At 38.5% G+C, this 14,908-nt stretch overlaps 1 protein-coding gene across 7 annotated transcripts in view; it reads left to right on the top strand.

Annotated features, from left to right (window-relative positions):
- Positions 1–14,908, top strand: part of KDM6A (lysine demethylase 6A) — a 141,063-nt gene that overhangs the window by 39,422 nt on the left and 86,733 nt on the right. For all 7 annotated transcript variants that reach the window (XM_060770233.2, XM_060770236.2, XM_060770234.2 and 4 more), the window contains exon 4: positions 1,952–2,001. In XM_060770233.2, the coding sequence (XP_060626216.2) occupies positions 1,952–2,001 (50 nt within the window). The remainder of the gene's footprint in view (positions 1–1,951; positions 2,002–14,908) is intronic.

Below are 14,908 nucleotides of genomic sequence, written 5' to 3'. Positions count from 1 at the left end.
TAGGCTTTGGATATCATAGGGAAGGGTTAACACCCATGTGGTGCTTATTTTGCTATCTACTCCAGTTCAGAAGATTTCACCTTGTTTTCTGTCCCTGTGGTAATTGTATTTTGAAAAAAATGGCTTGTTGTGAAAACAAGAATTGGTGATAAAGTTTCAGTTGAGTCGTCTTTTCCTCATGATAACTCTTTCATGAATGGATTTCCCTTCCTATGGGTAGATTTCTCTCACTTCCTGTTTTCTCAGCCCTGCTTTTAACTATGAACCATTTGTAAGTCTGACGTCTGTAACTCAGGGACGGCCTGTATGTGGAATAGTAGGGAGAGATTGTCCTTAATGTACACAGTTAAATTAATGCCCAGGTTTACCCATTTCTTGAATTTTCAGGTATGACACTCCTGTTAGCATTACTTTGTCACAGTATATGGGACAACCTTTGAAAAGTGCTCAGAAACTTCATTTATCTCAGGGAGGTAAATTTACAGCTGACAACTGACTAAAGCTGGTTAAAATAATTTTATGATTTCCTTCTTGCAAAATACCCAGCGGCTGTGTTGTGTACAATTCAAAAGATTGATTATAAATTATAAATTCCCATATAATGTAGATCCAGGCTATCTGAAGGAGCATATCTTTCCAGATGAGACTGCCCAAACGCTATAATCTTCAAAGGAGGCCCTTTTTTCAGTCCTACTAACTTCCTTGTCTTTTTTAGTGAGAATATGAAAGAAGGACAGCTTTATGTTTGCTCTTAGACATCCAAAGACCCACCCCCTCATTCCCAAATCTCGGATGGTCCTCTCTGTTCCGTTCTTCCGTCAGCAAATGAGAGTGTTTCTGTTCTGACCAGTTTTTAAGAGCTAACTACAAAAATTTCAAATAGTTTAAATGTTGTGTACCATCAAGTCTTGTTCTACTGACTCATATTTTTAATAGTTTTGGTTTAAAAGATTTCAATTATGTAAATGGAATTAACTGTATTTTAACAGTAATTTGTATTTACATTTTTGTTTATATTATTATCTTTATTTGAATTTTTGTAAGTTGTGTTGCTTTGCCAGTTTTGGGGAAAAGGGGGAATGTGAATTAATCTAGTTATTCACATTAAGCACCAATCTATTCCACTCATATGGATGTTTGGGAGTAGTAAATTGCTCTGTTTGCTTCTGCTTATTCACTGTTGGGCTATGAGAGAAGGTAGAAGAAATGACTTGGTTTGTATAGCTTTCTGCTGCTGGGCTTCTACCTTGTTGTTTAGAGCAAGCTGACAGTTTTTCTTCTTTCTTTCCTAGTAGCAGAATGTTCTGTGTGTGAGTCTAGGAAATATACACACATCTCTACAAAGCAGTGTAGAGAAAAAAAATTAAAAATATTTATTTTCTTAGGAATTACAAAATAATTATTTTAAAATAGTATTATTTTAAAACAAATTGTTGGAAGTTGTGCTGTTTTCATTTTCTGGATATTATATGGCACATTTAAATACTTCATTACAAAAAGACAAAGTCACTGCATACAGAAATCTTCCAAAGAGGCAGTTCAAGGAGAAAACAACAGATTATACCACAAGTGAGCAATTGTGTCAATCACAACAATTTAGCTGTTCTTTCCTGGGGCTCCTTAAAAACTAGCCAGTAACAACATTTAATAAGTGATTAAATCAGTTCATTAAAAAGGCTCTCATTAAAAGGTTCTCTTCAATCAGGTTTTGCCTACTAACATTCTCATTTCTTGATCTTGGTTAAATGGATGTATTTGAAACATAGTTAGGAAGGATAGGATAATTTTATACCTCGGGAATTACGTTGGGGTTGGAAAACTACTTTTTATGGTTGAATGTTGATTTATTAACCACATTTAAGGGAGAACTGACATTGTGCCTGCATGACACAAACAACTTGCTATGACAACTAAAATGCATTTTCTAAATAAAATATTCTTTCCATTACAGCATTATCTGCATACCAGAGGTACTACAGTTTACAATCTGACTACTGGAAGGTCTGTATAGATTTCTGTATTTTAAAATATTATTTTAATTTTACAGTTTTATACAAGAAATCTTATACTATATAACGTTTCCATTTAAAGTCTTTTTCTAGAGCTCAACATTGCACATAACAAACATAAGAGTGGTGCTTGATTCGATCAAAGGTCTATCTAGTTTATCATTCTGTTTGCCATTGTCGGCTAGATGCCTACAGGAGGCTTGAGAATACAGAGCATTTCTCATTCCACAGCAGTTGGTCCTCATAGGTCTCTGATCCTGAAGTCATTGGCGGTGTCGGCAATGATAGCTTCATTTTCCATGTATTTAGTTCCTCCCCTTTCATAGAGGATAATATATTGATATGTAAATGAACTGAACTGTTGAAGTTGGTGGCCATTACCACATGCTGCACAAGTAGATTCCATAGTACAGTGGTGTGTTGTGTTCTTTTTGTCTGAACGGAATTTTTCACAAATGAATTTAATCAGCTGACCTGTGGTTATGCTGTTGTGAAAGCGGGAGCAGAAATTCTGCACCTGCAGAGTACATTGCATAAGCATTTTGGTAGTAGCCCTGCCCACTCCCAGTATGCCATATTTGCACCCTTCTCAACTAAACCCTCATTTCTTTTTGTCTGCTGTTGCTAGAGCATCAATTAGGTGTCTTCTGAGAATTTACTAATACTTCAGACTAATTCTTAGTTTGACTTACACTTTGGGTTTGAGTTTCAATATCTGCAATTTTCCCTTCTTGTTTCTTTTTCTGTCTGCTCAGATTGATAATGTCTTATATTTATGGTTTCTTGGTTTCTCCTAATGCTTGGTAACTCTCTATTGCTTTATTGTCTCTTCTGTGTGCTTTAAATACTGTGCCTCCTGTTGGGGTGGGGCTCCTGGGTGGGATAGACACTCAAAAGGGCCTTTTTTTGTCTGGGAAACATTGTACCTATTCTTGTTGCCAGACTTCCACTCCACACACCTTTTGAAACCATTCCCCACTCTTAAAGGCTCTGCCTTAAGAAGAGGCTTTTAAAGCTTCTGATACCACTGCAGAGAATAGGACTTATTATGTAGCCTTGGTCAATGCCATGAAGCTCAGCCAATGCAGACAATTTTGGATTTCTTGATACAGGTAGCTTTGAAGTGCTTTCTCATGGAAAACTCTTTTATATCTGCACAAGCTTCCTTTGGATTTCCTAAACATTGTTTGCTTGGGAGACTGACTTCTGAATCCATAGTAAGGCCTGGTGTTCCACCAACAAAGGGGGTTTACATAAGGGAGTGACTGAATATGTTTCTGATCATCATCGACAGTAGAATATGCTGCCTTGAAGAGTAGAGGAGTTTTATTTCTCTGGAGGTTTTTAATGGGATTCTGAATGGTAGTCTGTTGGAAGTACTTTGATTGGGTATTCCTGCATGGCATGGCGTTGGTCTAGATCAGGGGTCCACAAACTTTTTAAACAGAGGGCCAGGTCACAGTTCCTCAAACTGTTGGAGGGCCGGATTATAATTTGAAAAAAACATGAATGAATTCCTATACATACCACATATCTTATTTGTAGTGGAAAAATCACTTAAAAACAACACAATAATTAAAATGAAGAACAATTTAACAAATATAAACTTATTAGTATCTCAATGGGAAGTGTGGGCCTACTTTTGGCTCATGAGATAGGATTGTTGTAATTGTTGTTGTGTGCTTTCAAGCCGTTTCAGACTTAGGTTGACCCTGAGTGAGGGCCGGGTAAATGACTTTGGAGGGCCGCATCTGGCCCCCGGGCCTTAGTTTGAGGACCCCTGGTCTAGATGGTCCATGTGATCTCTTTCAATTCCGTGATTTTATCATAATTTGATCCATTTTCCCTTGACACCAGGAGGCTGTTGGGAGATTATTGTGTTTTTTCTTCTTCTGCTGCTTCATAGTGTCCAAATACTATGGCAGACTGCATCTTATACTGAATCTCAGAGGTGTCCATTTCTGTGTTTTTGAATGGTTATGCTAAACACTATCCTTCCCCTGGTGAAGGAGGGTGATTGATTTGCCACTCTAGATTTAAAGGATACTTACTTCCATGTAGTGATCTGTCCATCTCACAGAAGGCCATAAGAAGAAAGTGTTTCCACTTTTGCATTTTTCTCTTCTGTCAGTGTACTACTACATTTATGTGCACTAAGTGCATGACAGGTATTACAGCTTATATTTGACAGCAGGGTGTCATCCTAATTTCTTACATTGCCAGTTGGCTGTTGAAAGTACTCTTGAAGGCTTCATGCCCGGAATCACTAGGTTGCTTTAAATTTTTCAGGTATATGGCAATGTTCCAGAAGCATTTTCTCCTGACATTTTGCCTGCATCTATTGCAGACATCCTCAGAGGTTCTGGCTGCTGGTTGTTCACACTCGTGGCTTCTGCTTATGAACATTAAAATAATTATTCACACATTTAGATACTCTAGGTCAGTGGTGGCAAACCCTCTCTCCTGGAACCTGCACATCACCCACCCCCCTGCTTGCTCAGTCATCCATTAAAATCTTGCCCAACCCCACTCACTCACCCACCCACCCGACCCCAGCTCGCTTGCTTGCCCACCCCCCTCACTCACTTGTTTGCTTGCCCTCGTCTTCTTGCTTGCTTGATTCCCATTTGCTGGCTCCCTCCCTCCCTCCCCCCCAAATTGGGCACTCCTCTAAATGTTTGCCATCAACATGAAAAATCACAGCTGGAACCATCACAGCAGGTGAAATTTATAGGACTCTTAGATCAAGGGTCAAGGCAGGCTTTCTCTCTGAAGACAGAAACTAAATTCTTCAAAAAGATATTATTTATTCCTTGAGATGTTCAGGTTTTTCAGGGTCCCATGGTTTTGTTTTGAAAAAGGAAAGCAGATGAAGAAAAACCCTTGCAAATCAGGAATATCGATTCATCTTATAAAAGCATTTTTCTCTGAAGTATTTGTTAATCTCTCCTACAGATATAGAGACATTTCCCCCTGCAAACCTTTGCTATCCTTATGTACCTATTTATCTGTATCCATCTATATACATTAAGTTTTTCCCCTCATATGTTTGCAAATCTTATATAGACATATATATATAGAGAGAGAGGGGGGGCTATATATCTGTATTTCTCTGTGAATTTTCCACTCACATGTTAACAAATCTTTGCAAATCCTATATAGATATAATTCTCTATAGAGAGATGTCTAGATAGATGTATATTAATATAGATATATAGAGCTTGCAAATATTACAGGGGAGAAATGCACACACAAATATATATAGACATGTCTAGATCGATATGAATATAGATGTATAGGGCTTTCAAATATTGCAAGGGAAATGCACACACACATACACAGATGTCTAGATAGATATAAATAATGATATATAGGGCTTGCAAATATTTCAGGAGGGAAATGCACATATATAGAGGATTCACATATGTTTCGGGGGAAATGTATATGTGAAATTAGTATATATAATTTTAGATCTGTATCTAGCTCTGCATTGTTTATATAGGTATTTAATGTTTTTTCTGTTACTATGTTGGAAGCCGGCCTGAGTCCCCATGGGGATATAGAGCGGGATACAAATGATTTTTATAATTGTTGTTGTTGTTGTTGTTGTTGTTGTTATAAAGTAATTGTCAATAATATATTGTTTTTGTTTACCCTACATTTCCACTTACAGAGCTAGTTTACTGTTTTTCTTTGAAATGTGGAAAATATTTAAAAACATTTAACCGATTCATACCTCAATTAATGTAATTTTATTGGTATCTATTTTTATTTTGAAATTTACCATTAGCTTCATTTCCCACCTTTGGCGTATACTCGCCAATAGTTTTCCCAGTTTTTGTGGTAAAATTAGATGTCTTGACTTATATTTGGGTCAGCTTATTCTCAAGTATATACGGTAGTAAGGTTACAGTTGAGGCACTTGCTTGTGATCTGTCTTATTCCTTTTTGTAATTCAGAATTTTGTTTTAGATTATTTGTGCAGATCCTGAAGCATTGCTCGCTGTCTCTGAGTCTATGAGGGTCTTTTTGACTTCATTTCTGGAGTCAGTCTCACTTAAATATTTGTGTTTGAGTTTAAGGCCTCATCTACACTGACCACTTAGTGTAGTGTAGCTTGAAACTAGGATGGCCAGACAACAAATCCCCACAGAAGCACATAAAAAGAACACCACTTCCCTGTGGTTTGTGTAATCTCCACCTGGCTTTCTCAAACTGCTTCCAGGATTTCCTCTTTAATCATCTTCTGCACAACAAAACCATTTTCTTCAATATCACTTTGAAATTGCATTAAATGATCGGTGTAGCTGGGTCCTCAGAAATCATCCATGAGGGAGATTGAATTAAAAGTTGGCTTTTTAAATCTATAAATCCTCCTTCCATTGAGTGTCTTGAGATCTGTCTCTAATTTCTTCTCTGAAAATAGATTCACATAATTTTGCCCCATTCAGAAAAGTTTGCAAATGCAATGCCACTCATTTGAGAAACTTGTTCAAGAAAGGAATGTTGCACTCTGAAAAATACCCAGTTCAGAGAAATTTGTTAAAACAAGCAAAAACTCAGTATTTTTGAGGATGTGCATTTTCTTCTGTTACTGATACTCTTCTTTCTCCTTCATCTTCTAAACCCTGCATCTTTGTATTCTAAAGTCGATTAGACTCCACCTCTATGTGCACGTTTGCTGGCTCAGGCAAATATTTTTGGCAAATGTATTCTTACTGCTTGTTTTTGGGGGGTTTTTTTTAGAATTATTTCTTCTGGACTTTGAGTTTTATAAGTAAAACATACAGTTTATGTATTAAACTTAGGTTTGTAACAATGGAAAAAGTTATATTTTGATCACATATTTTTCATGTCTAAAGTCCCAGATTTTTTAACTGGAAGTGGCAGTGCTTCTCAGTGAATAGGATTAACAGATACTTTTCAAACTTGAGACATTAGAGAGCTGCTATCAGTCAGATCAGACAACAGTGAACTAAGATAGATCAATAGTCTTACAAATAGTATTACCATTGCTGCCAAATCATTACTATGTTCCATCTTAATTTTTAAATTACTGTATTACAACTAATACTTTTCTTAATTTTTTTATCAGTCTAAAAGTTATTTTCAGATTTTAAGACTTTTTTTATTTTGTGCTATATGTCCAAACAAGATTATTTTTGGCATTAAATAAAACTACAATTCAGCATTAAACGTACCAATGTGGTAGAATTCCATACATCTTTAAATGTAATGATGTCTGAAATAAACCTTTTATACCATGGGAAGTCACATATAAACAATTTTATGTGTAATTTTCCATCTCATTCAGTAGTAACCATTGCGATAAAGTAATTTGAATTAAGAATTATAAAGATATTAATAAAACATTCAATTCATAACTTGCTACTTTATGCATCTATTGTTCGAATATGGAAAACTAAATAAATGTGTTAGCATTGAATTAGTTCCTTTTCTTTTTTAAAAATATAAAGGTTGTAATTTATAGAGGTTTTATAAAGCTTTAATAATTTGGTTTCTTGTTACTGATAACAATAAGGTTTTCTTTAGGAATATTTTTATATACATTTTTAAACCGCAGAGACAGTTGAAAGCAGTTCACAGAATAAAAAATTAAAATAATAAAATCAAATGCAGTTACATTGGAAACAACTTGAAGGCCCTCAAAGAAGATCATTTTTCATGCCTGCAAATCAAATTGATTTTACAAGTGTGTGAACTGGGTTCCTTGGCTTATTTTAGGACCAAGGATGCAGGGGCCCTTCAGATAACCTGGTTGCAAACTGTCTTTACCAGCACTTTCAGTTGGGCCTGGAACGCACTGGTTATCAGTACATATGGAACTGAATACATGTAGTGTGTTACTGCATAGACAGCAAGATAGTTAAAGGCTGCACTTGGTGGATCTTCTGAACTATTTGTAAAAGTAGGTGAAGTATATTTTAGTAGCAATATGTATTTTCTGGTTTCCCAATTAAAAAACACAAAAAGTGGACCAGACCTTCAGAATAGTACTTAAAATAGCCTCAAATACTAGACAAACGACTCAGCAGCTACAAGTTGCATTCCTTATAATCTAATAATAACTATCAGAACACTGTTGGGATTTTGGAAGACCCCAGAAGCACTGTGTTTTATACTATAAGCTTTCATAAGAAACCTAGAAAGATTATGTTCTTATGTGTCTTTTTCCCAAGCTTTGTTTGGAAAGAGATTACAACTTCTATCATGAAGAAATGTTGGCTTTCAGATATGCCTCGAGAGACATCTCTGGATCCTGCTGCAACTGCTTATCTCTCAGTACACTACAATATTTAGCACCTTGGAAACACTTTTGTTGGGCTGTTGCCAGTCCGCAAAATTACATTATTGGGGTCACATTCAGTCATTAACATTTATTAACACGAACACCAGGAGTTATGAGCTCACAAATTCAGATTGCAATTCATAACTTATGGAAGATAATGTCCGTGTGTTGGAGTATGCCTAGATAACACTGAACCAATGGCAAATGCAGCAATAAATCAATAAGTTGCTGGCTACAGCATCATTCAGAAAATCAGAGTGTAGAATTCCTAAGTGGAAATGCTTTGCAATGCCTATACACATTTACAGATCCCCCCTTTCTTCCTAATCACTATCAAAAAATCTGTAAAGATCAGTTTGCAAAATATTTGTTCGGCTCGTTTAACTCAATGAGACCTCTGAGTAGATTAAAAAAACTTAGGCATGATTTGGAGGGTGTAAATTTAGATAGCTACATCATTTCACTTCAAGTTCCAGTCACATCAAAACCTTCAGAGTATGTTATCCACAGATGAATTGAGAGGTTAAAAGATATAGGGCGAGGTGAGAGGAGAGAAAGTGAAAGAAATAGTGCTGCAAGGAAAACATTCCACTTAAGAACCCAGCACTTTGTGAACAACAGTAAATACGTTAACAGATCACAAAGGGCTGATTCAGTGTGGTTTATTTCTTTGTATATGTGGAGAGAGCTTGGCTTTAGACAGAATTTCCAAACTCATCAATAGGTCTGACCTACAGAATTGGAGGGTACATGGAAAGCAGAAAAAGGGGGTGGTGGGGAGAGAGAAGAGTAAACCAAATGAGGACAGAACATGTGGGAAGGAATGCTGGGGAATTTTTTCACATAGGCAAAATGAAAACAAGAATAACTATTTTGAAGGATTGCAAAGAGGTTCATTGTCCCTCACATCAAATTACAGCATTATATATGATACAATAATATATTTTAGAAGCCAAAATAAAATCAATAGAGGAGAAAAATTGAAACGAGTACAAGCCATGAGAAACACAGGTGAATAGATTATGATGGACAAGGAAGAAACATCAGGCCTATCTATAGAGACTGAATTCTGTGACTGCTTGATAACAAAGCAAGCAGGTTAATCCTCCACCTCATTCCATACTAGGTGTCGCCTTTATTTTTGTTACCTTCTTGAATTGCTTTCCAAATATATTTGTACTAGATTCTGCTGCATTAGAAGAGCCACGTGATGCATTTCCTCCAATCTCAACCCTTTGTCTTCCTACAACTCCCTGTCCTACAGAATATGCCAGAGAAACAGCTATCCATGTTCAATAAATTGGAGTATTCTAAAATAACATAGAATCAATTTGGTGAATTGGGTGACTGTAGTAGAAAAATTAAATAAGTGAACAGTTCACAGCATCAGTTTATCTAGTTATTTCCAAAGCTATGCTCCAGAATGCATTCAGCTTCTCAGTACTGTAGAAGAATGGAGGTGTGAGAGTGAAAGTAGACTTCAAACAGCTCAATACATTTCTAAAAAAATGACATTTCAAAATGTAAATATTGGAAATACCCCATATACTGTAAATTTTTGTCCTTAAAGAGGTAACAGGTGGACATTCGCTTTACTGTTTTAACTTCAGGTGGTTTCTTTGACTTCTGTTGAGGCTATAGTTAAGGGCCTCCCTGTTGCAACCCAGATCAGGAAACAAGACCATAAGATATTAATCCACCACACTTGATTGTAGGAAAAACAATCCTTTTTATTGATGAAAAATGGTTACAAAAGAGAGGAAAATACAAAGTCCAAAAAGCCACAGTAAAATTCCGCAGTCAGGAATATCTGTGAAGTAGATCAAAATTCCAAAAACAACACTATAAAAACCTGGAACTTGTTAGCATCTCACTAACCGTACTTGGAAACTAGAAGCCTCTGGGAATGCAGGCCATGGGAACCGGGAGATCTGCCAAGGTAATGCCTCAGTCTAAACGATGCTTGATCTAACGAGACAGGCCGGGGGGGGGGGGGAGACACTTAAAACTAAAGAAACTGTTTCGGGACACGCCTCCAGGGTTTGAAGCCTCCTTTTCCTTTAATCTACTTGACCTTCGCAGTCTCTGTGATTCACTCCTGTTTTTCCAAATCTGTCCTCTCCTATCCTCATTAAAAAAGGCAGGTGCTAGCTCCTCTGGAGAGTTATCACCGCTTGATTCTGAAACATTCTCATCAGGATGTGTAGTTTCACTTTCCAAGCCACTGCCTTCAGAATCAACAGTTTCCAAACCATCAGGGAAAAATACATGTTCAGTTGCATCAGGAAATACAATCAGAGAATCAGGTTCAGGTTCACACGGAGGCTGAGGGTCAGGTTCACACGGAGGCTGAACCCCAACACTCCCTGAAAAATACTAAATGGTTCTTTTGGGTTTACTGCATCTTTCAGTTTTCTGTTCATTACAATATACCTCTTGTGGGTTTTTTTCTGGGGCAGTCCAGTGTAAGTAAAAAGGAAGCACCTCTTCAGTGAGTCATGTGCAAGCTCAAAGAGCGTAGGCTGTCTAGCATCTTCTGAGAACAGCATATTACGGTAAAATTAATTGCACAGTGGTTAGCATAACTGGGTTGTTGTAAGTTTCTCGGGCTATATGGCCATGTTCCAGAAGCATTATCTCCTGATGTTTCGCCTGCATTTATGGCAGGCATCCTCAGAGGTTGTGAGGTCTGTTGGAAACTAGGAAAGTGGGGCTTATATATCTGTGGAATGTCCAGGGTGGGAGAAATAACTTGTCTGTTGTAGGTAGGTGTGAATGTTTCAGTTGGCCACCTTGATTAGCATTTAATGGTCTAGCAGTTTCAAGGTGTGGCTTCTTACTGCCTGGGGGAATCCTTTGTTGAGAGGTGATTAGCTGCCCCTGATTGTTTCTTGCCTGGAGTTCCCCTGTTTTTGAGCGTTCTTTGTTTACTGTTATGATTTTAAGAGTTTTTCAATACTTGTAGCCAGATTTTGCTCATTTTCATGGTTTCTTCCTTTCTGTTGAAATTGTCCACATACTTGTAGCTTTCAATGGCTTTTCTATGTAGCATGACATTGTAATTGTTAGAATGGTCCAGCATTTCTGTTCTCAAACAATATGCTGTGTCCAGGTTGGTTATCAGGTGCTCTGCTATGGCTGACTTCTCTAGTTGAAGTAGTCTGCAGTGCCCTGAGTCCCTATGGGAGATGGTGGCATAGCATAAATAAAGTTTTATATTATTATTAGTATGAAACACAAATGGATTTTATGTTTAGACTTGGATCTCATATCCAAGATCTTTCATTATGTACATCAAATATTACAAAAAAAAAAAATCCAAACCACTTCCGTTCTGAAGCGTATCGGATAAGAGATACTCAATCTATATCTATAATCCTATGGGTAAACAGTTGCCAAAACACTTTACAAAACATTGCTGGGTCTTTTTCCTCCAGTTTTCTAGTTTTGCGACTTTAATGTACAAACATTCTCCCCATGTAGTTACACCTTAGTAAATCTTTAAGCAACTACTGCTTGTTACACCAGGGTTTCCAACTTGTAACCCTGCAGTTGTCAGACCACAAATCCCCACCAGCCCCATTAGCATAGACCAGGGGTCCTCAAACTTTTTAAACAGAGGGCTAGTTCACAGTCCCTCAAACTGCTGGAGTACCATATGAAATTGAATGTGGTTTCAACAAAAATAAAAACATAAGAAAATAAAGGTATGTTTCAGAGTTATTGTAAATTTTTCAGTTTTTATTCATTGTCTTTTCTTTATTATAAACTTTGAATAGCCATCTCAAGCCAGGCTTGTGGATTCAGGCAGAGCTTATAAAATTAACTGCTCATAGAAACAACATGTACTTCATAGAGATCTCTCTAAGCCTGCAAGCTGTGAATCTAGCTGTGATTTAAGGGCTCTTTTTAGAACATACACCTTTGCAACTCTATAAACATAGCAGATGTTTCAAACTGTTTCTGCTTACTGAAATTTCTGCAGAACACTGTGTTCTTGAAAGCAAAATAATTCTTTGCACTTATTTAATTAAGATAAATTACTGAAGTATCCTGATACTGAAACTTAAGTTGGGTTTTATTTATTAAACCATTACTTTTAGTGTTCTATTCCAGATTAAATGTGTATTTCAGTATAGGTTCTATTTTTGTGTGGCACCGTGCATCTCTGATAAATACAGTGAAACCGAGAACAGGCAGCAGACATCAACATTGAGGCACATTATTCTACTTCATGAGTGTCTCTAATATGACTTCAGAAACAAAACCAAAGCAATAAATAAGGACCTTTCTAAGCTTTTCTTCTTGTACTTAAGAGTTCAGAATTGACACAACAATGAAAATAGTAATTGTCTGATACTTGTACAGTGAAATCTATGCAGGACATTGCATATTTTTTTGTTTTTCTAGGTTAATCTTGTGTATTGTCTTGCAGCAGGGTTGAGGACTATTGTTTTGTTGTTATCATTTACTTGTATATCATTATGTGGTGCTTTACCCCCCCCCCCAAAGAAGGCACAACCTTCCGAACCTTCCTCCGCAATGCTCGATGAGGTCAGCACCTTGCTCTCAAAAGGATAGCCCCTTGTGACGGCCCTAAGAACTTTCACAAAATGCATGTTTGGGGTTGCCAAATACCTCCGAAAGCAGAACATCTGAGTGCTTCCTTACCTGGATGACTGGTGATTGTATCCCAGTCGCCGACTCTTCTCCGGTCCCACATCGACATGACCGTGGCCTTGCTTGACAATCTAGGTCTTCAACTCAATGCTGAAAAGTCCCACTTGACACCGATGACTTCCATAAAGTTCATCAGCGCTCTCTTTGATTCCGTGTCCCAGACGGTCTCCCTCCACGACGCCAGATTCCTTGCTCTTCATCAAGAGGTTCTGCAATGCAGGTCTGCCCCAACGGTTCGGGCTCGACACCTTCAGATCCTCTTGGGACATATGACGTTGACGGCGATGGTGACTCCGTTCACCAGACTCCACTTTCAGCCTCTACAAAGATGTTTCTCGACCATTTCAACCCATCCCGAGAACACAACTCCAAAGTCCTCTCGGTACCGACATCGATCCAAAGAACCTTGGGGTGATGGATGTCTCATCGCAACGTTTGCATTGGGATCCCCCTTCCATATCCAACAACCCTCGGTCACTCTGATGACCGATGCTTCAACTTTTGCCTGGGGATGCCACACAGGAAAACTCTCCATCCCAAGACCTTTGGTGTCCACAGGAGAGGTTGCATCACATAAACTACCTAGAACTGCTGACCATATTCAAGGCCCTGAAAGCCTTCGCTCCCCTGGTCACCAACAAAGACTGTTCAAATCCTTACGGACAATGCCATGGCCATGTACTATCAACAAACAGGGTGGTACAGGCTCGAGAAAGCTTCACAAGCTTTCTCTGACTCTCTGGCACTAGTGCCTCAACCACTCCGTGTCGATAACAGCACTACACCTTCCGGGCTCTCTCAACACCGAGGCCAGTCTCCTAAGCCAAACCGGATTGTCCTCACACGAATGGATGCTTGACCCGGTAGAAGTCTTGACCCTGTTTGCGTCTCCTCTGAACACGCAACTTTCTCAGTACGGAACTCGTCTTCCTCCGACATTACACGCTGCCTCCTTAACCAGTTCTCATGAGAGAGAATGACCTCCTTCTCCAGCCAGATATCCTCTCTCTCCACCTGACGGCCTGGAGAATAGCCTTCTAGCATCTCTTCAACTGGCCATTCAGTCCATCCTAAGAGCTGCTTACAAGCCAGCTACCACTAAGGCCTACTCCTACTGCCTCTCCTGCCTCCACGATTTCCTTTGGGCTTGAGGTGAACCGACTCATCCAATGTCATAGAATCATAGAGTTGGAAGAGACCTCATGAGCCATCCTGTCCAACCCCCTGCCAAGAAGCAGGAATATTGCATTCAAAGCACCCCTAACAGATGGCCATCCAGCCTCTGTTTAAAAGCTTCCATAGAAGGAGCCTCCTCCACACTCTGGGGCAGAGAGTTCCACTGCTGAATGGCTCTCATAGTCAGGAAGTTCTTCCTCATGTTCTGATGGAATCTCCTTTCTTGTAGTTTGAAGCCATTGTTCCGTGTCCTAGTCTCCAGGGCAGCAGAAAACAAGTTTGCTCCCTCCTCCCTGTGACTTCCTCTCACATATTTATACATGGCTATCATATCTTCTCTCAGCCTTCTCTTCTTCAGGCTAAACATGCCCAGCTCCTTAAGCTCCTCCTCATAGGGCTTGTTCTCCAGACCCTTGATAATTTTAGTCACCCTCCTCTGGACACATCTACTACGTTTTCCATCTTTGTGACATCAATGATCTCATCATAGTCATTGTCAATCTTGGTCCAATACTAGTTCTTCCACTAGTCTGATTGCAAGGTCCAGGCCCAGATCTCCACTGTCTTGTTGGTACTGAGGTGGTTGTTGCTACCATGCTTGTGATGGTTATTGACATTCAGTGTCAAGCTCTCCTGATTGCTAGTGTCGTTTATACAGACACTCTCCATCCTCAAAATGCCATTATTATTATTATTATTATTATTATTAGGGTTTTTAATCCCCTCCTATCCA

Source organism: Anolis sagrei, chromosome 3, assembly GCF_037176765.1.
Source record: "Anolis sagrei isolate rAnoSag1 chromosome 3, rAnoSag1.mat, whole genome shotgun sequence".
In the NCBI taxonomy this organism is placed as follows: Eukaryota; Metazoa; Chordata; class Lepidosauria; order Squamata; family Dactyloidae; genus Anolis; species Anolis sagrei.
This window is presented reverse-complemented; position numbering and strand designations above follow the sequence as displayed.